A 22,311-nucleotide genomic window follows, 5' to 3' on the forward strand; every position below is an offset into this window, starting at 1 on the left:
CCTTGTGCTACGCAATCTACATGTATCATTTCTTTAGTCCCTTGCAACAGCCCTAGGCCATAGGAGCCCAAATTTACAGATTTAGAAACTGAAGGCTTAGAGGTCAAGTTACTTGCCCAAGATCACACAACTGGAAATGTAACAGAGCCACAATCTCTGATTCAGAACCTGTGCTCTTAGTTACATGTGACATAATTCAGCATTGATGGCAATAATGTATATACTTTCCAGTGGTGACCCACTCCTAATGGGCTCCCCTCTTTGGATTTCCCAAATAGAATAAAGCATAAAACAATGATGCTCTACCCCTAATAGAGGAAAATAAACCATGTCTGTATAAACCAATTTATATCTTATTTAATACTCTAACACTATGTCATAGATATTATCATATCCTTTCAGGAGTGGAGGAAATTAAGACTCACAGAAGCTATGTAACTTGCCCAAGAACCCACAGCTAGAGAATGGTATGGGTGGGCCTCTGATTCCAAGCCAACAGCAGGGTCTATCTGCCCAAAGTCACAGCATCTTGCAGGTATTTATCAGACATTTCCACTGGGAGACAAGAAAGGTTTTCATTTCTACTGCAACACTTTCCTTGAGTGAACTCTGCCCTTCCAAGTCAGAGATTAGATGATCCTGTCGACCTGCCTGAGCCAAAGTTGGCTGAAAGGAAGGATATACTTGAAGATGTGTGAAAAGAATCTTCTTGAGATAGAAACAGGTATCTCAACATACATAGAGTAGCAATAGTGAGTTATCAGTGATGAACAATCATTATGTCAAATCAGAGGGGCCATTCTCTAGAAGCAAGGCTGCTTTGGGCCTCTGTGACCTGAGCTACTGGTTCATTCCTCTGCCAAGCATCATGATTTTCCCCCTTTTCCCTCCTCTCCATCCCACATTTCATCGCTACGCATCCCCCACCCACCCACCCAGTTCCTGGCACCACTGACATGTCTGTGTTTTCCCAGCACACAGTATATGTTTGAGGCTCAGTAAATGTTTAAGAAAATGATAGAGGAAGAAATAAGGTAGGTTAGTGCAAAGCCTGGGGAAAGAGGAACTCAAAGAATTCACGCATACTTGTTAGAGTCCAGTGCCTTTTGTGCTCAAGAAGTAGTGCCTATAATGAACTGTGGAGATGAGTATAAACATGCTGGTGTTTCCAGGTCACATGAAACTTGATCCAAGTGTATGAATTAAAAAAAGTAATATGCACCATCCCCCTCCTCTCTTCAGCCCATTTGGTCTTTATCCATAAAATACATGCATGTCTGTTATATAATATAGATATGCCTCCTGTTACATGAAACTAGATACAACATGTTATGTTACCTTTTTTTGAGGGGAACAAAAAAACCAACTCAGGGACATAGACATTTGCATGCAATTGTTAATTGTATGTCCATGTAATCTATTATTTATTGTCTACTTCATAGCTTATAAGAGCCTTCATTTCGTTGCTCTCGCACTCTGTAAGCTAAACCCAGGGCTATGGCATTCATTTAGAGGGAAGGAAAGTGAGTTACAGAAATTTTTAATGACTTGCCACATGGCTACTTCCTCATTTTCTTGACACCATCATTGTAAGACATACCACCAACTTAACAGTAGGTTTTTGGAAATAAAGAAACTATTGTGTTGTGTATGCACATTGCTTATAGAACACATCCCAGTGTTTCCAAACATTAAATTATGTGCTCTTGGAGGGAGGGATGGGTATCTTCAAACTAAGGAAATGTGGTAAGTAGCAAAACAATGATTTAACCCAGTATTCCAACTCTGAGTCATTGTGTATTGGTGACTTAACTTCTCAGCTACATTATAAAGCCCTGCCAAGCAGGGCATTTTTTTTTTTTTTTTGTGCTTTTTATAACTGTCTCTTAAAGGGCTTTATGTAGTGGCTTCCATTGATTGATGAAAGAGTCTGTTTCCTCTAAAAACAAAAACTAAAACAAATCCTGATTTTTCAATCTTAAATTTCTGGGTGCTGAAGAATCTCATGCAATATATTCAGAAGCTTCACACAAGCAGGATTTTATTTGTTGTTTTCAGTGGGATCTGGTTTGTTGACTAAGAATTGAATCATAAGATTACCTTTTTAAATTCCCTCTTCCAATATCACTGCTCTGGGAGACGAATAAAACTTCAAAAGCCTGGAGATCTAAAATAAGAGGTTATATTTCAGGATGAAGTTCTAGAGAAATGCCAGGATGACATTCTAGTTCGGAGTTTATTAAAAAATATTAGAGGGGACCCCCTTACCATGTTTATATTGACACAAACAACCTTTTTTGTTTGAGTAGGAGGTGTAACACTGTTGAACGTCGGTCTTCTTTAAAGTTTAGATAGCCTCCATATAAAGATAAGAACACAAGAAATAAAGCAAAGAAAGTAAGACATAAAGAAAGAAAACTGTCCCCTGGAGCCATGCAGAAATTAGTTTGCCTCCAATCAGAGTTATTTTTTGTTTGGGGGGAAGATTCAACTTTTTATTCCAATCCTGGTTGAAGCAGTTAAAAAAAAAAAAGGTTTTTTCCAACTCTGTGAAGTAAAAGAAATTAGATTCAAGTGGCTGAACTTGAGCTTCCCATTGGATTATTGTGCAAGGTTTCCCTTTATTTCCCCCCACAGTGGATAATGCATGTTCATTGTGATTTATCTGGAGCCGGTTTCTTTTACACCCTCAGCTGATATAAAGTCGAGCGAGGACTGAGGTCGGAGATTTGGGGAGCATCTGGGAGGCAGCCTCTACGGTCCAGAGAGAATGAAACATTCGGGAACGTGAGCAACCGCATGTGTCATTGACGTTCCCAGTGGTAGGAGCCCCACTTTTTGCCTCTCAGCACAGACAAGGAACCATTAAGAAAGAGGGACAGAATTATTGATCTCCTTGGAAAATTTTCCCCCAAGACTGTGTGTGCTGCTTTGTTTTCATCTTGATTTTAACTTTTCGCTCATGTTTCTGACCTAGAATGATCGAGGCTCGGGCTCTCTGGCAGGACTGTGAACCTTTGGCCAGCTTGGTTTGGCCACCTGGCAAAGAGAGGGTTCTGAGAAGCGATGGTGATGAGGGCCTTTGTCCTGTTGGCTGTCTTCGCGGAAGCCTCTGCGAGATCTTGCACTCCGAATAAAGCAGGTATGCCCTGGGCTAGCCCATCTTCCTGGAAAGGGAAGTTTCCTAAGACTCTTTGCAAAGCTCAGAGCTCTGTTTCTCTTTTCATCAAAATGCAGTATTGTAGCCACATAGACCCAGTGAAGCCTCCAGGCCCAGCCAGACTTTTCCGTAGGAAATAACAGTGTAGTGGATAAACTTAGACTTTTTTAAAATTAGAAAATCCTAGATAGATGAATGGATAGATACATAAATAGATATAAAAATATTTATTTTCAATCAATAAATAATAATGTATTATAATTTCATAAATACATAATCTATTTCCTATTTGACCTACCGAATTTTTGTCCTGTGCCATAAATTAGGTTTCACAGTGTTACATATGAAATGGACATTTTTAAAAATTTTAAATGATGTGCTCACTTTCATGGGCATGCAAATTTGTATATATTTCTAAATTGAAATATATTTCTAATCCATTCAATCTGGCTTCACAGATATATCCCTGAAAATAGATGAAAGCCTAAAAGTAGACCAGTCTTGAGTACATATTAAGTATGGAGAAGATATCACAAAAATGTAACAGACACTGTAAAGGCAGAGCTTCAGTGACTGAGGTTTAGGGAAAACATTCACCACAGTCATGAAGAATAGTGAGGAAAGTATTTTTAATCAACTGCTTTTCATGTTCAGGTGTGCCTAGAACCCACTGTTCTCTATGAAGATTAATATGATTTTCATATCTGATTTCAAACCCTGTGTATCCTCTTTCTAGATGTCATTCTTGTGTTTTGTTATCCCAAAACCATCATCACCAAAATCCCCGAGTGTCCCTATGGCTGGGAAGTTCATCAGCTGGCACTCGGTGGGCTGTGTTACAATGGTGTCCACGAAGGAGGTTACTATCAGTTTGTGATACCAGATTTGTCACCTAAAAACAAGTCCTATTGTGGAACCCAGTCTGAGGTAAGTCCAGGCCACCCAATGAGGAGTTGCTAAGATTACCCAACTGGGCCCCAAAAATAAGACATCTATGGCCCGCCCTTAAAAAGGATTCAGAATTCACCAATTTCCTTTTAAAAGCCAATCCTCACTTTTATGTCCTGGGATGTTAGTGTTATTTAATTTCTTCTCATCTGCCTTGTTTAAGCGACTCTTTGGATTTGAATTATATTCTCCTAATTTTGTGCCTGAGCGAACTAGGCCACCTTCCATGAGTAAACAACATACATTTCCCATCTCCATCTTGCTTTGAGTTCTGAGCTTGGGCTCACAAGCTGCCATCCTTCCAGGTTAGATGGTGGGACTTCTTCTGACCAAGACTTTGAAGTAGTTGGAAAGGCATTTTAAAGGAGTAACCAAAGTATAATACAATTCATAATTGGGTCTCGTGAAGTACCTGGGACAGATAATCAGAATTGAAAGGAACCACATGCAACCTCTTGCCGAATGTCCTTGTATGACAGAGGAGACATAGGAGACCTCCCAGTAAAGTCACAAGCTGGGAGCCACAAAACCAGTAGGGGTGTAGTCACGAAGGGAGGCTGCTCTGCTGCTCACCCCTAGTATTCCTATTACCTTGACTGCAAAAAACTAGATATAAACGGGGTCTCATAAAATGAAAACAAAGAGCTCCCCAGGGTTACTTCCTCTTCCTAAAGTCCCCACAAGGACTGTGATTTAGAGACTCATGGACATGATTAACAAAATCATCATGTGTTTGAGTCTCCTGGAAGAGGGAACTAGAAATCATCTGTGTGGTCTTAGGCAGGTCACCTCTCACACAGATGTTTGAGATCCCTTCCAATTCCAGTATTCTGAAATCTTAGAGTTCAACAAGCCAGAGGAAAAAAGTCACAGAAATACTGCTCATTATTGGAAAAGGGAAAAAGCAAATAATGATGTAATGTTCTAGAAACAGGAGATGGGTGAAGGCATTCATGTAAGATTACTTGGATGGGAGAAATGGATTAACAAGTTGATACTGGGACACAGAGATCCTTTAGCCACTTCTTTTGGCCAGAAGCCGAACGCGTATATGGATTTCTTGTAAGTGTACAATCTTTGACCTAGATTATTCTAAATAATCTTAGTTGAACTTTTTGGTTAGTCAAGAACTCTGCAGAAATTCTCAGCTCACCACTGACACCTTCCCATAGGTCTGACCATCTTAGATCACTTTTCCCAGCCAACTCATTCTCATCATGGGGTCCAAGGCCACCCTAACTGCCTTCCCTCTTTCTCCAGTACAAGCCTCCTATCTACCACTTCTACAGCCACATCGTTTCCAATGACAGCACAGTGATAGTAAAGAACCAGCCTGTGAACTACTCCTTCTCCTGCACCTACCACTCCACCTACTTGGTAAATCAGGCTGCCTTTGACCAAAGGTAAGTGGCTCTGAGCGTAGAGGGCTGGCTGCCTTGCGTGTGACCTGCAGTCCCTGACAATCAGGTATGTTTCAGTCCTTATGCAAAATTCTCTCCCCTTTCCAGAGTGGCCACTGTTCATGTGAAGAACGGGAGCATGGGCACATTCGAAAGCCAATTGTCTCTCAACTTCTACACTGTAAGTGGTCTCTGGGTTCTCATTAGTGCCCTGTGGCCTGTTCAGGAGATAATGGGATGCTTCCTCAGGATTTGCTCTTCCCTAATCTCTATGCAGAACCCCATTCTTGAATTCAAATGAAGACATCAGCTTTGGTCTACTTGTACCCCTCTTCAAGGACTAGATGCCACAGAAAGGTAGATTCATAGACTGGACAGAGGAGCCAAAAAAGGTGCCACAGAGATGTAATGCCTATGTGCCCATTTTATAAGAAAACTGAGGAGAGAGCAATCCTGTGAGTTGTAGAAGGTCAATAGGCGATAAGACAGACAACATCTAACTCTTAAGCCAGATTAAGTTTCCACTGCAACCCATTCCAGAGATTGATATTAGAGTCTAGCTCCTGCTAAAGCATTTGGCACAGAGTTATGACTTTTCTACCTGGGACAGAGCTAAGGAGAGAGGTCGGGGTTGCCCTCTGCTCCTTAGTTCTTTGGTATCCAAAGCCATTCAGAGAGTGGGCTTCCTCTTGGTCTAATTTGGGCATGCTGCTTCTATTGACATTGAAGTTAAAAGCACACTTTGATTTCTCAAAATAAAACTAAATGTGCAACAGCCATTAGCCCAGCTGCCCTTCTGTTTGGAAGGGGTGTTTTGTTTTTTAAACCTGCAGCTTCCAATGAGAGGCATACTTATAGTGACACTCCAGTTGGTTGGAGGAAGATGCAGGCAGAAATAGAAACTTTTACATAGAACATTAGAACTGGGAGATATCCTTACAAGCCATCATGTCCAGCCCATTCATTTCACAAAGGAAACGACTATATTACCTGGAACTCCACTGACCTTGAACTCTGAACTTGCTTTACCCACTGCCTAGAAGCTACCAACCCACTGCCTAGAAGTTACCAATTCAGAAGGTGAGAGATCCTCTAAAAGGGATCTTAGAGTCACCTGGTCCATTTACAGACAAAGATCTGCAGCCCAGAAGGAGGAAATGATGTGCCCATGATTCCACAGGTAGTGTGAAGCAGTGCCCAGTCTAGCATATAGATCTCTCAGCTCTGCTCTCTGATGCTTACTTCCAATGAAGGGGAGAAGGGGATGGAGCTGAGGTTTCATGACCCCTATCTCACGCTGGCCTCATTTAAGGCCCTGTGTCTAATTTCATATTCAAAATTTTGACTCTCTTTATGAAAAAGAACTCTATAAATTATAGAATCTTTAAGGTCCCAAAGAACCTAGATCTGCTGCTGACCACATACCAGTAATGGTTAAGTCCAGAGAAAAGGAATCCCGTATAGGCCCTGGGCCTATAATCAGGAGGGTTAATGCAGTGTGGACCAGCAGGGGGATTAAAAGATGGCAACATCATTGCAGTAACTGATGAAGGCTATCCAGAGAGAAAAACAGGCTCACTTATCAACAACAGTCTCAGGGGACATCATGGTGATGGGCTGTCTTTACTACTGAGTCCTCGTCCAGATGTGCATGATTGTTATTTTAACCAGATAAAATTATAGATATGATCTTATGCTGATTTATGACAGCTTGTAACAGGATTATCAAAAATCATCACCCATCATCAGCCATGTTGGGCTAAGTTTCAGACATAAATATCAAATCTTAGAATTGGAAAAGAAATTTTTTAAGAAGTAAAAAAAGAAGTATAGCTTCATCATCACCCACACCATCCTCTGGGCTGGATAGACAGACTTAACAGGACACTTCCTTGAACTGTTCTAGAAAGAGGCTAAGGCGTCCCCTGGGGCCCATCAAGACCTTTACAGGACCAATGACCTCAACAAAAAGGGGGTCTGCTGTTGCAACAGAAACATTTATACTGATCAATATTCTTACCATGGGCTTGGTTTCCTATGCCTGACCCATGAGACTGGTATTTTTCTTCTCCTCCCTCCTTCCGCTCTGAGGGCATTCTTGTGTGTTTCTGAAGCAACAGCTGCCCCCTGCATACATTTCCATCAAATTACCAGAGACAGAGCTGTGCCCTAGATTGCACAAAAGAATCAATGCACGGCTAATTGCTTAGGATTCCAAGAGCTCCGAATGCTGGGCTCCAAAGCCACCAGTTCTACTCAACATGCTTCCTCTCTTCTCTGTCTATCCCCCTCTCACTCACTCCTGCCAATAGCCCATAGTTGGTGTTCCTGGCGAAAAGTCATTTTGGTCCCCAATCCAAAATAAAGGAAGGGAGTCAGCTTGTAGAATATCAGTGTGCTTAAGAAAATAGTCTGCCATTGGCCCACTGGTTTAAGGTCTAGTTCTACCATTTACTAGTTGTGTGACATTCAGTAAGGCAGTTAACCTCTTTGAGCCTTCATGTATTCATTTGTTAAATAAAAATAATAATAGCACTTGCCCCATACATTTATTAGGAGGATTAAATAAAATTATTATTATTTTTTAAAAAATATTTTATTTATTTATTCATGAGAGACAGAGAGAGAGAGAGGCAGAGACATAGGCAGAGGGAGAAGTTCTTCCCAGGGAGCCTGATGCAGGACTCGATCCCCAGACTCAGGATCACGCTCTGAGCCGAAGGCAGACATTCAACTGCTGAGCTACCCAGGAATCCCAATAAAATTATTTTTATAAAGCACTTAGCATACTACCTGGCACAAGGTAAGTGCCTGTGAAAGTAGCCAAACTCATGATCACAGCCTTTGACTCCATTTAAAATGAAAACTCTGAGAGCTCCTAGCACCACCAGTTACCTTTATAGGGTTGTTACCTTTGTATGGTTGTTACCTCTGTACCATCAACATCAGTATGGGATTAGGTTAACTTTTATACAATCGAAATAGTGTTAGCCATTCTCAGTTAAACCAAGACCAAGGAAAAGGCTTGGGATGGAACAAATGCAAACAATAGAGGCCAAATTCATAGACTTCCAAAGCCAGAACAATCTTCAGAGGTGATCAACCTTGACCTTCCACCCAAAGTCCAAAGCCCTTCTATAAGATCGCTAGAGGGTAGGCTCCTTACCAAAGGAAAAGGGAAAGTGAGCCCTTCCCATTTTAGATCAGCATGTGAAATCTGATATCCCTTTGGTCATGGTCTGTCTTCTGAAATAATACTGAGTCATAGTGTTGTTGATGGCCCTTCACCTATCTCAAGCTTATCTTCTCCAACATCACCCCACCATTGGTGCTCCATCATCCTACCCTTCCCTCTGAGAACGATCCAGTTGGCCACTGACCCTGCTAAAATGCAGAGCCCAGAATTGAAATATTATATTGTAGGTCTTTTCAGATCTCTGTGGGCCACAGTGGGTCAGGGGTGACCTTCTTATTTCTGAAAGATTCTGGGAACATGTAGAATAATATTAGCTTTGTGCAATTTTCTTTTATTTCTATTTCACATTGAGCTTGTGAGCAACACCAGCCCCCAGATCTTGCCCACATGAACTGCTATTAAGCAGATGTACCCATCCTAACTGTGTCAATGGACTATTGTGACTCAATCTTTCCATCAAGCGAAGGGACTAGAAGGCTTGATTTTTCAAGCCCTGTGTTCTTCCATCTTGTTCCACAAATGAGTAGTTTATGTGCTGTCTCTATGTTTCCAGGAATGCCAAAACAAATGGTCTAGGTATTATAGGATGAAGTTATCTGGAAATAGATCTCTAACTTATGTTATAAAGAAAGTAGGAGGAAATCATGCTGAGAATTGCCTTAGCTATAAGCTGAGAAGTGGAGAAATTGACCAACAAAGTATTTTGTTTCAGAAATGGAATTAATGGTGCAGATTCTCTTCTCTACTTTGTAACAGAATCATACTAGCTCTTCTGCAAATACAGGCATTATTCCAATATTCTGGTACCCCATTGGCTGGTCCCTGGGAGATGGGGCTGGGAAATGTACCTGCAGATAAGCTGGGGACTGCATTGTGGTCCCCAGGTTAGGTCTCACATTTGTAAACAGTCTCTTGAAATATGACAAATCTCGGAAAATAATTAACACTAACAACCATTGTAAATCCGCTGCTTCAAATGCATAGTAAGCTAGTAAATCACTTATGATTAAGAACATTAGTGTTCAATTATTCCAACTATTGAAGTGGTGCAGGGGGTTGGCAGACAGGAATAAAAGAACTGACTTCTGAGTAATTTACTTGGAACCCCAGCTGGACCTACAATCACGGAAAATAAATGTGAGAGCCCCTACAAGATAATTCTGAGGCCTCTCAGCAAATGCCCTGAATTGGACCCCGTTAGGGGGCTAAAGTCCATTGTAACTAGATATCCTTGCTGACACTGTTTACTCATTGCAGTTTTGCAAATCTCTAAGTCCATGAAACTCAATCTTTTAACTAATATCCTGGTTTAAGCCTTATGCATCTATTACATAAAGTCACCATCATAAAAACATTTCTCCAAGGCTGATGAAGGCAAAGGTCACTCACATTTTTCAGAAGGGGAAACTGAGGCCTAAAAGTCTGACTTGCCCATAATTTAGTGTGGGAACTAGGATTAGCCTAGGAACCTTGTCCTTCTGTCATGATGCTTTTGTCTCCAGAGGCTAAACTCACAGAGTAGCTAAAGGATGTTACTAAAGTTGAATGAAACTAAATGAATGGGTATCAGCCTCCTTTGGGTAAGTCAACTGACATACTATTTTTTAATAACTCACCCACAACTGCCTAATGAAGAGGCCAAGTGAAGATCACACACACCACATCTGTGACCAAAGGCTGCTGTTTCTGTTCTCAAATTGTGGTCATGACTCCCTACTGTACTTGGAGTTGCAACCACAGTCTTCTGGATCCATCCCCATAGCCTGTCTCACTTCACTACCTACCCCTCTCACTTCCTACCTTCCCCCACCCCTTTGCTTACTCATGCTCCAGCATATCGACCCTCTTGCTGTCTTGCCAGCTATATTGTCACCCAGTGCTTTGCTTTGGCTGGAGCATTCTTCCAGAGATGCCTGCATGTGCTGTAGAAGCATTTCTTTGTATCAGTACTCAGCCTAGAAGCACAGGCTTCCTTGCTTCCCTCAAGTCTTGGCTCAAGTATCACAACCTCAAGGAAACCTCCTTAAATGCTACAGTGTTTAAAGTTGCAGCTTACCCATCCTTGCACTTCCAATTTACCCTACTCCCCTCTACATTTGTTGCAGTTTTTCTATATAGTGTACTACATTCTATTCTAACATGTTATATAATTTACTTGCCTAATGTCTATTGTCTGCATCCCTTGCTGGAATGTTAGGCGGTTAGAGACAGAGATATTTACTTTGTTCCCAGATGTATCTCAATATACAGGATATCCTGACATAGAGACTATCTCAAACAGAGAGCAGCGCCTGACACATAGTAGATGATCAGTAGGTTACTGCTGTTGCCATTGTTGCTAACTGTACTGGAATCAGATCATATGCCCTCTGACCTAGGCTGGAATATCCTCAGGCACATAGTGGAGGTGAGCAAGAGCAAAACAAGGTTGTATATGTTCTATCCCTATTTCCATGGGTGATTAAGTGAAGCTCAGTGCTTCAGCATTCTTGGATTCCACCTTTTTTCTGTCAGCCAAATCTTGTTCCTCACCGGCATATGTCTCCTTGTGGCCAGCAAATCCAGAGATGTGATTCCCTGACCCCTTCTCAGATGGCACCAGCATCCTAGGAGGTATAGCTTCTCTAGTCCTGGAGGGTCTCACTGTGGTCTCATGTGCCTGTGCCCCACCCCACCCCACCCCAGTTCATCTGCTCCTGTCACACCCATCTGCTCAGTCTGAGAGGTCATAATGCCTAGTGTCAATTTCCTTCCAAAGAATGCCAAGTTCTCCACTAAGAAGGAAGCCCCCTTTGTCCTGGAGACATCTGAAATCGGTTCAGATCTGTTTGCAGGAGTAGAAGCCAAAGGATTGAGCATTAGGTAAGTATATTTCCTCCATATTTATATTTTTAAAGCCAAAGAAAAGGGAAAAAGATTAGCCAAGAAGCTTTAATTACCAGATGTTTCTAGGCATACAACCCTCTGGCTCAAAGTTATGCATTTTATTTCATTTCCAGGTTTAAAGTGGTTTTGAACAGCTGTTGGGCCACACCATCAGCTGATTTCATGTATCCCTTGCAGTGGCAGCTCATCAACAAGGGGTAAGTCCCGTGCCCCAGAGCACAGTGCTGAGAAGTGGGGTCAGGCAGATCTGGGGCTACTTTGGCTTGGGATAGCTTGGGAAGGAGAGATGAAGCCTCTTAGAGTCATGCCGTGACACCCTCTGTGCTTCCAGATGGATTACTGATACAAGCAGACATTTATATAGTGCTTTCTGGGTACCAGGGGCAGTTCTGAGAGCTTTATCATGTATTATTAGCCCATTTGCCTTACAAGAGACAGTCATTACTACCATCTCTATTTTCTAGGTGAGGAAACTGAGGCACAGAAGGGGTTAAGTAATGTCACATTCTTAGTGTATGCGTATTTATGGAGAAGTGGGTTCAAATCCAATTAGTCTGTCACCAGCACCCTGATGAGAACTAAATTAGATAATCCACGTAAAAAGTTAAGCATGTAGTACCTAATCAATATCCAACCAATTTAAATAATATCATTGATTTTGTTACTAATCCAGGAGATAGTTGGGAGTTATTAAAATTTTTTGACTAGAGGATGAAAGCATTGGGATTGTACAAAAGAAAGATGATTTTGGAAGTCATCCATGGGACGGTTTAGAAGCAGTACATGAGAGGTGGAAAGACCAAATTAGAGGGCATGGCCTGAACTGATATGCAGCCAAGTAAATGGAAAGGTCATCCATGGGAGGAAGAAACCATCAAAATTTAGCAACCAATCAGATATGGGGTGGAGAGAAGAACAGGGCAAGAAGCCTGAGAAATATGTGGCTTCTTTACAAATCAGTGGGTTGTAAAGGTGAGGAATTGTTTGTTGTAGGGAAGAAGATTCTGGATAAGTGTGTTGGGTTCCCCTTGCATTCAGGGATGACATGTGGAGCTTAAGATACCAATTTTCCAGAAACACTTAGAATTGTAACTTGGGAAAACAGAGGACAGTTTGAGCTAGACTGAGATGTGGGCATCATCCACACAATGAACTATAAATATGAAAGAGACCGTTCCCCAAACAGACCGGTGTGCCCATGTTGCTGCCAGAACCCTTCAGAGCTAAGTAAACATTGGGGCCAGGGACAAAAATGATTAGATAACAAAGGTGGAGCCAACTTGGACCTTTAACTATTTATTTTTACTTAACAAACACTTATATAGCACTTGCAACATACCAAGCATGTTCTAGGTAGGGGCCTTACAAATATTATTTTCAATGTTATCAAACCCCCTATAAAGTAGGTAGCATACTAAGCACTATCTTATAGAGGAAAAGTCTAAGGGATACACAGGTTCAGAAACTTGCCCAAAGTCCAGAGATGGTCAGGGGATGGATGATCTGGGGTTCAAACTCAGGCAGCATTATTTACTAAGCGATGTAGATAGGACAGGTCAGCAGAACCACATCTAAACAACCTAGCAAAGCTTCCTGCAGAAATAGTAGCTTAATTTGGATGTCACACCTGTCACTGAAGGATTCATTTAGGGTCTGTTGACAATGGTGCGATCAAATGACTTCAGGGAGATTGTGAAATAAATTCTTGACCTACAGGGACCTGAAATTATGATCAGGCATTGGGAACCTCTCTCAAACAATGGCTGCAACCGGGCAAAGTCTCGGCCATGCCATGGAAGCATCTCCCTGCAAATCGCTCTGGTACTTCCAACCTGCAAATGTACAAGATGGCAGAAAAAGGAATGCTTGTGGTTTTGTGGTGGTCTATACAGGCAGTCTGCAGACTCTAGTGTGCATAGGAATTACCTAGGGTGCTTGTCACACATGCAGGCACACAGTTAACCTACCCCATCAGAGGGTTCCCGGAGAAACCCTGAGAACCTGTGTCTATGCAGAACAAAATTAAAGAAGCCCTCATCCCCTCATCTAGTTCCACTTTCTGCCTAGCTAAAATGGCCCCTTGAGGTTGGAGATACACAAAAACCAGTGCCAAGGGGAGGGATGAGGAAGTCCACTCCCATAACCTCCCAGAAGTTTTGGTTCACACTGGGCCCTTTTGGAGGAAAACCCAGTTTTCAAGAGTATCTGGAGAGGTTAGAAGAGTTATATTATTAGGAATTTTAATCTGATGTGGAGAAGACTCTTGTGGTGATGTTGTAAGGGCCACCCTTGGGCCTTCCACCATCCCAAGATGTCTGTCACAGAGGGGCAGGTGCCACAGCTGGTGACAAGAGGCAGCGGAGCCAAGACATCTAAGCCTGCCCAGGCCTTGCCTCCTCCCCACCCCCAACAAAGCTCTGTTTACATTGTTTTCCACTGGCTGACACCATGCCTTGGACACTCCAGCTGCAAGGAGCTATTTTAAGGACTCACATCTTGAGTTCATACAAGGATCTCAGGTTTATTGACCAAATGATCCTCCAAGGTCTTGTTTCACAACTTGGAAAATGCCTCCAGCTCTGTCATTGCTCAGAAGTCACCACAAACGTGGCCAGGCTTCTGACCCCTGGTCCAGATATAAGATAGACTGTTCACTTCTTGTTTTAATCACTAACTGACAGAATTGACATTCCTTCAGGCCTAAACTTATAATTTGCCCCCTAATGTCTGGTTCTGATGGAATGTGTGGAGGAGGGCACATCTCAAAGGCTCTCAGATAGCTGGAGGGATCTCTGGTATATGTACCCTGAGTTGGATTGACAATGGAGTCAGAGAGATGCTCTGGGAGGGGCATCAACTTTGGAGTCCACTGTGGTGCTGTCCACTGGTCTTAAGCTTTGGGACAGATTCTGGTCTTCCTTGTCACCTGCAGACAACAATCCCCAAGTTCATGTGGGCCTTACTGTACATTGCCCAGAACGATCATGTCAGGTCCCAACACCCTGCCAAATGTCTGGCACTTAACTAGAGAATTAGCACATGTTTGGTAAATGAAAAAGTATTTTGATTAAACCAAGTTTTTTGTTTTGTTTTGTTTTTTTTTTTTTTTTTTTAGTCTCAATGCCGTTGACATTATTCGGGGCTGGATCATTCTTTTTTGGGGACAGGGGGCTGTCCTGTGCATTGCTGTGTGATGATGTGTAGCATCCCTGGCCTCTACTGACTCCATGTCAGTAGCATCTCCTGACTAGTCATGGTGACAATACCAAATGTCTCCTGGGGGGCAAAATGGTCCCTAGGCAAGAACCATTGACTTTGACAAACACCCATCTGTGTCATTATTTTTGCTTTTATTATCAATGATTACCTTTGGGACTTTGGAAATTCCCAAATACTACATTTTCATTATAGAGAATTTGGGAAAAAATATGAGATATAAGAAGAAAGCAAAAACCATCCATAATGGCACCACTCCATAATGGCCAGCACTAGCATTTAGAGGGCATTCCTCCAGTCATTTTTTGCCCTGTGCCTGTATTAAAAATATGACCAAATTTTTACAAAGGTGACTATATAATATAGAATTTAAATAACAACATAAATTCAAACTCCCAGTGGCAAACTCTCACAGTGTACACAGAGAAATATGTTATATATGGCTTGGCTGAGGTGGCTTTGGCAGTACTTCGGGAAATGCGGTTCTCAGCACCAGTGTCTTTATCTTGAACATATACGGGAGTCGGTCCATGTCCTGGTCTTTCAGACAACTTCATCTCTCAGGGATTTCTGTTTTTTGGGGACAGAGGTATGGTGACTTACCAGGTGTGCGTCTTCTCATAAGTCACTCCCCTTCACCCCACGGTCCCCTGTCTATAGAGTGAAGACTAGCACGCCCATCCCATAGCTCCTCAACTTGACCTCATATCATAAGGATAGGCAAGGTGCTGCCAGTCGAAGTGCTTTGTAAGGATAACATGCTGTATAGAAGCCCAGGGAAGTGTTGCTGTTTTCTGTGAATTTACCTCAGGTTTTGCTAGAGTTCATGAGCTAATTTTTTCTCCCCTCACCCTGTCTGCTCCAGCTGCCCCACAGATGAAACAGTCCTCGTACATGAGAATGGGAAAGACCACAGGGCCACCTTCCAATTCAATGCTTTCCGGTTCCAGAACATCCCCAAACTCTCTAAGGTTTGGTTACACTGTGAGACATTCATCTGTGACAGCGAGAAGCTCTCCTGCCCAGTGGTGAGCCACTCTCTCCAGAATGAGAATATGACCTGAGGTGGGGGGGGGGGGGCATTTGAGAAGCTGTATTTTTAGCTGGGAATTGTCACCAGACCAGCATATGTGCGTGCTGAGGGCATTCTGGAAGAAAGGGCACTAGGTGTAGGGGCAGACAGTCAGGCTCTGTCCACCCTGCCACCAACAAGCTACATGGTCTGGCATATGTCACAATCTCTGGAGCCTCGTTTTCTCATCTTTAAAGACAGTGGTGATAGGTCATGATGGCCCTTCTCTTTTCAGAGAGTCATATTAAGTAAAATGAGCACAAGAACAGACATGGAAATGCTTTGAAAAAGTTAAAAGCGCAAGGAAAATTCAAAACCTAAGTGGTAGCAATAGGTGCTGGATGGAAGGCAAAAGGTGGGTATTTTTAGCTCTTGCCTGGGCAACATAAGGGTCCATTTCTGAGACCTGAAATGAGCCAGAGAGATGCTGCAGAAATTCCCAACACCACTTAATGCTGAACTGACTTTGTGAGAGGAAGGGCCGGGCTGTGGGGCCCCTAGTTCACAGCCATGTTCAGTGCAGCCCAGGCCAGGGACCAGCTTCCCCTCCACATCTGAGAAGCTGCTGCAGACTCCACCAACAGGCATAACGAGTTCAGGTGGGAGACAGTTTTCCGTAGCAGCCAGGTGTGAACCTGGTCCTTAGGGCTGTGGTTCCACAGTGTGGTCGGGGCAGCTTCAGCATCACCTGTGAACTTGTTAGGGATGCAAATTCTCAGGCTCCCCAGACCACCTGATTTGGAAACGCCGTGTAGGCCCAGAAATCTGTGATTTAACAGCTGCTCCAGGTGACTCTGAGGCATGCTCAGGTTTGAGAACCACCTCCTTAGACCTAAAAGTGATAAATTGCAAACTGTTGCCTGCTGTATTTGGAGACCCCAGTGAGAAGGAACACAGTGTTTCTGAAAAAGGACACCTGCTTACATAGCCTGTAGTAACCAATCGAACAAAGATTATAATCTCTAGTTCTACCCATTTTTTTTTTTTTTTTTGGCCAGAAAATGGTCACATAGGAGCACCATAAAGAGGAGGGAGCAGAGAGATATTTCACAGTTGATGAAAGGGTAATTATTGGCACTACATTTTAAAAAGAAAATAAAGTGAACCAGAACATATTTTCCAAGTGTCCACCTCTCAAACCACTGCAATGAGAGTCACTGCAGGTAACAAGGTAAAGCTTTGTCCTTTTCCCAAGTTAGAGAAGGGATGAAGATACCACTCTGGGAAATAAATAAATAAATAAATAAATAAATAAATAAATAAGCAAGCAAGCAAGCAGACAAATAAGGTAACTAAGATCTGTTGACTGAGGAATTTTGACTCTATCAAGTGTGGCATTCCTGTTTTTAATCTGTGGTCTTTCTCTTTTCTCCCCTGTGTGCATTTCTCTTGCCACCCCCCCCCCCCCATCATCCCCTCCCCTCCCCTGTCCTTTGCTGCTGCTGGTTCCTCAGACCTGTGACAAACGGAAGCGCCTCCTGCGGGACCAGACAGGGGGCGTCCTGGTGGTGGAGCTCTCCCTCCGTAGTAAGCTTCTCTGTTTCCCCCAGAGGTTGAGTTCACTCTGGGCTGCGTCCACAGGCACAGCCGCTTTGAGCATTTTCACTGAATTGCCAAACCAGTTGTGCCTGTAGACACTACCCTCACCTGCGACTCAAGGCTTCCCACCTGGGGGGCGGGGACGCCATAGCACACGCCAAACCAAGAAGTTGAAGTTTGCTGACTACCCTGAAACTCTTCTAATCTGCAGCCTAAACCCCAGCACCCCCAAAGAATTAGGAAGTGCTGAGCCTCCAGGCGGAGCATGCAGTCCAGGATAATGACAGACAATGAGATGTACTGGGAACAGCCCGAGCAAGTCAACCAAACTTCAGCATGCCCGCCCTGGGCTGGGCTGGACACTGGGGTTTCAAAATTCAAGGAGACCCACATGGCCCTTGTCTTCAAGAACTTATCATTTGGCAAGGAGAGAGCTGCTCAGTGCCAGGAGAGAGGGAGATGACTATCAGTGGTGGTGGAGGAGGCAGGGTGCATTGGGAGTTCATGGCCAGGTGATACACCCGAGTCTGGGGCCTAGGGAAGACCTGTGGGGGTCATCTTTAAGCCTGACCTGAAGAGTGGTGTGACATGAAGGGTGAGCAGGGTCTGGGAAGGCTGGGGCCTTTATTTTTTTTTTTTAATTTTTATTTATTTATGATAGTCACACAGAGAGAGAGAGAGAGAGAGAGGCAGAGACATAGAGGGAGAAGCAGGCTCCATGCACCGGAAGCCCGACGTGGAATTCGATCCCGGGTCTCCAGGATTGGGCCCTGGGCCAAAGGCAGGCACTAAACCCCTGCACCACCCAGGGATCCCGGCTGGGGCCTTTAGTAGCTGCACATCTTAGAGGAGAGTTGCTAAACCATGACCAGGGGCCCAATCCAGGCTTCCACCTGCTGTTTTCTGGCCTACAAGCTAAGAACAGTTTTTACCTTCTCATATGGTTCCCAAAAAACTAAAAGAATGATATTTTATGACACAGAAAAATGATTTGAAAGAAAATTTCAGCTTTCTCTAAAGTTTTATTGGAACCCAGCCACACGTGTTCATATAGATATTGTCTCCAGATGCTTTCACGCCACAATGGCAATGTCAAGTAGTTGCAATAGGGACCATATGGCCCATAGCTGAAATATTTACTATCTGGTCCCTTCCAGAAAGTTTACCAACCCCTGCCTTAGAAAGCCAAGGAGAAAATGGTTTTCTTCTTCTTTCAAAGAAGATTTTGTGAACCCTGCTATAAACTTTGCCCTAAAGGCAGTGGGAAACTGTTGGTTTAATTAAGGGAGTATATGGTCAGGTTTGTATTTTAGAAACATTTATCTGAGGCTCTTCCATGATCTTTTCTTAAACCTTCAGCTTTCTCTCTCTTTACTTATTACAGGCAGGGGATTCTCCAGTCTCTATAGCTTCTCAGGTAAGGAAAAGAGGCACCTCTGGGAAGTGTCATGGGGCAATGCCTTTAAAAGGTAGATATGTGTTTTCAAAGAAGCTTAGCTTTGGCCCCAGCAAAACCTTTAGGAATTGAAAGTTGCTCTTTAAAGCACACCTGATTGGGACAGAGAGGGGCAGAGGCAGACAGATGTCTCTCCAGCCATCCCCTGAGCTCTGCAGGAAGGGTGGGGCTGGGGATAAATTGGATGAAGCAGAATTGGGTCCCACCTCTCAACGAAAGCAGCACCAGGGAGATTTGCTTGGGTTCCTGCATTTAGAGAATGTGATTTTCAGTGATGTGTTTTTTCAACAAATATTTCTGAGTCCCTGCTATGACTCTGCCCCTGACCCTCATTAACTAAATGACCTTGGGCAATGAACTCACCCTTCCACTCCCCAGTTTCCTCTAAGAAATTAGGCTAATCATTGCTCCTAACATACATGGCTGCTGTATGGACTAAATGTTACAACGAAGGGCACCAAAGAATGCCCTGCATGCAGCAAACATCCAGTAAGATTGGCCATAATTACTCTTCTAGGCAGTGGAGCTCCCGCAGAGAGAAATAGGCAAGGCCTCTAAGCTTCCCATAGTGTGACACGTTGGAGTGGGGGTAGAGGAATGATTTAGATAGCAGCCAGGGAAGCCTCTCAGAGGAAGAAACATTTCAGCTAAGACCCAAGATCTCAGCTGAATGATGAGGAGAACAACTATGTGAGGAGATGGGGTAAGACAGTTCTACTGATTAATAAACTCACTGATGTAGACTTTGCTCTCCCAGTTACAGGAAATCATGTAAACCAACTTTTTAAAATTCTAATCCCAGATCCTCATTTCTAAAGGAAGTTCTACAGCAAAAGCCCTAAGGTGAAATGTGCCATCACCGTGTTACCCATATTCAGATTCCCATCTGTCAGAGGTCCACAACCTAGGTTAATCTGTTGGGTTCCTTGCACTGACAAAACCGAGCTCCCGAAACCCCAAAAGATAAACAAAACTGATTTTATATAAAATGAGAATTTTATGAGATTTTTATGAGAATCTATTTAATGCCCGAGTTGACTGTTTTGTTAACTCTTTGTTGTGCTGTCCTTGCTCCATGTAAACTTTCTCTGTCTGCTTTCCTGTCTGACTCACAGATGTCCTCTATCACCTCATCGTGATGCTGGGGATTTGTGTCGTGTTGTAGGAGATCGCCAGAAAGGCGGTGACATCTCCTCCACTCAACATCATCTCCTCTGTCTGTGACAAACTCCCATGTATCGTGCTGCCAACAAGAACAAACAGAAGAGCCTACTGTTGAGATGCAGAGAACAGTGCTTTGCCAATTACGTGTTCCAATAATTTTTGTGAAATTCAGTGATGGTCTTTGGTGCCCCACTTCCTCTTGTGACTTCCTGTGGCTCTGAGATCCTGCAGTTCTTCTCCTGCAGCTGGTGGAGTCTCCTTTCCCCATGCTCAAGTCAGGGCTGCAGTGGACTCCTGTGAAAGCTATTCTAATTTTAAAAGACTAGCACACCCAACCAAGCGCAGCTGAACATTTTGAGGAGAATGTAGGGCATAACCACAAAGTCAGTGCTAAGTACAGAATGCACCGGAATAGCCAACTTTGCCAAGGGGGGCCTTTGTCATTGATGTTGCGCAATGCTTATTTAAGAACCAGGGCTTAGCTACCAGGCAGGGGTTCCCATCGTTCAAATGATGATGTGGGAATCAGAGTGGAATATAACAGTTTTGCTCAAACTTGAGTATTATAAAGGAAAACAATTCTTGAGAGGCCCCCAGTGCTAACCTAATTTGTCTTTATTATAGTGTTTCTTAAATATGTATAAACATTATATACATATTAACTCATTTTATAGGTGATATAGATTTCTAAAATCAAAAGAAAATTACAGATTATGTAGTAATAAGGCTACAAAAGAATAATATCCGCATTAACATAAATTTAAGATCATAATGTGGCATTGATTAAATGAAACTGCTACTGACACACGACATCTGTGACAGGTCCCGTGAAGTTTGTCAACCCAATCCTACTGTACACCTTATAATGTTCAATGCTCTCACCATTTTTCTTTCTATTCGATCTAAGAAATTTTCATCTGTGCATAATGGTCTGACCTCATTTAGTCTCTAACAGTTAAGCACATATTTGTTTTTGTCTCCTTAACTTGATTGTTAGAATGGAACCTACCAAAAGACTCAGAAACGCAACTGCAAAAATGGCCATGGTGCCACACCCTGGTAACACTGCCACCCCAGTGATCCAGAATGCACTGATATGAATGATTTACATTGTCAATAAAATAAAAACTGAATGAACCAATCCTCTTAGACAGTTAACTGGCAGCTCGAGGATGCACTGTTGACCCCAGAAGTTAGAATGTGATAGGAAAAGCCAGAGCTCTACGTTTTTTTCTTAGTCTTGTACAGACTTACTTAGTGGGCTTATAAGTTGAAAACACATCAGTTTGCATCTCTGTGTTTAATATATTTGAGGAGTTTTGAGATCTGTAGTTCGATGGGTCTTTTATAGCTGTGTTATGGAACTCAGAAATTCAGTTAGTTCCCAAATTTCTGGAAACACGGAGTACATTTTTGTGGAGCAACAGACTAGATTTAAATGACTCAGTGTAGTCTAAACTGGTCTCAAAGATGGAGCTCCAACCAACTGGGGTCTCTTCTTCCTGTATATAATTTTTATAATCAGGAAGGACAGAAGACATATTGTGTGGTTCTAATCAAAAACTCTTAAATAGCATACTTAGAGCCATAATCAAATCTTTGGCATGTCAGAGTAAAACAATATTATATTAGTTTTGCTTTATTTTATCATAATGTTTAATGATCTTGTATTTCCACCTGGTACTATGGAATAAATAAAATGCCTTAAAATAATAACCTATGACTACAGCTCACGGTGTTAATGTAGCATATCAATAGCCAATTCCTACACCTTCCTGAGGGGTTCTACAACTAGAACTTCTTAGACTTACACACATACCACAGACTTTCCATCATTCTACACTACATTTATGTTCCAAAAATTCCAGCATTCGCTTTCTGATGCAAGGAGGCAAAGCCATCCACATGATCTCCCCGTCTCCAACACCCTAACATCTACCACCAGGTAGCAACCAAATGTGTTTCAACCTCAAGTGAGCTAAAGCCCCTTCATGTCTTCTGACTTCCCTATCAAAAAATTAAGAGAGCACATTCAAAACTGTTTCTGTTATACATTCTCGTGAGTGCTAGACATAAAACATATGTGAGAATGAGGAAAGAGTTCCTCCCTTAGGTATCCTTGGTTGACATAGAAAAAACACTGGATATAAATTTTAGCAAATTAATCTTATCCAATTCCTGCTTATGATCCTTAAAGACTATCTCTCTTAAAATTTGAGTAATATAAAGAAAAGATATGCACAGACATGCATATGTACTGAATTTATGTACATT

At 42.6% G+C, this 22,311-nt stretch overlaps 1 protein-coding gene across 2 annotated transcripts; it reads left to right on the forward strand.

Moving 5' to 3' along the window:
- Positions 1–2,621: 2,621 nt before the first annotated feature.
- Positions 2,622–21,753, forward strand: TECTB (tectorin beta). Of its 2 annotated transcripts, none has more exons than XM_025467202.3 (11): positions 2,622–2,822; positions 2,978–3,142; positions 3,897–4,087; positions 5,369–5,511; positions 5,587–5,689; positions 11,463–11,566; positions 11,704–11,787; positions 15,672–15,834; positions 17,333–17,405; positions 18,802–18,834; positions 19,989–21,753. In XM_025467202.3, the coding sequence occupies exons 2-11, from the start codon at positions 3,067–3,069 to the stop codon at positions 20,036–20,038; spliced, it is 1,020 nt and encodes a 339-aa protein (XP_025322987.1). In that variant the 5' UTR covers positions 2,622–2,822; positions 2,978–3,066; the 3' UTR covers positions 20,039–21,753. The 2 variants fall into 2 exon arrangements, with proteins under 2 accessions (XP_025322987.1, XP_025322988.1); XM_025467203.3 differs by having other exon boundaries at positions 2,623–2,822; positions 5,617–5,689.
- Positions 21,754–22,311: the final 558 nt, after the last annotated feature.

The sequence above is a fragment of the Canis lupus genome, chromosome 28 (assembly GCF_003254725.2).
Source record: "Canis lupus dingo isolate Sandy chromosome 28, ASM325472v2, whole genome shotgun sequence".
Classification (NCBI taxonomy): domain Eukaryota; kingdom Metazoa; phylum Chordata; class Mammalia; order Carnivora; family Canidae; genus Canis; species Canis lupus.

Coding starts and splice junctions, on each gene's coding strand:
- TECTB (XM_025467202.3), top strand. CDS start 3,067: ATGGTGATGAGGGCCTTTGTCCTGTTGGCTGTCTTCGCGGAAGCCTCT. Junction 5,690..11,462: donor TGTCTCTCAACTTCTACACT/GTAAGTGGTCTC, acceptor TTCCTTCCAAAG/AATGCCAAGTTCTCCACTAA. Junction 11,567..11,703: donor GCCAAAGGATTGAGCATTAG/GTAAGTATATTT, acceptor TTTCATTTCCAG/GTTTAAAGTGGTTTTGAACA.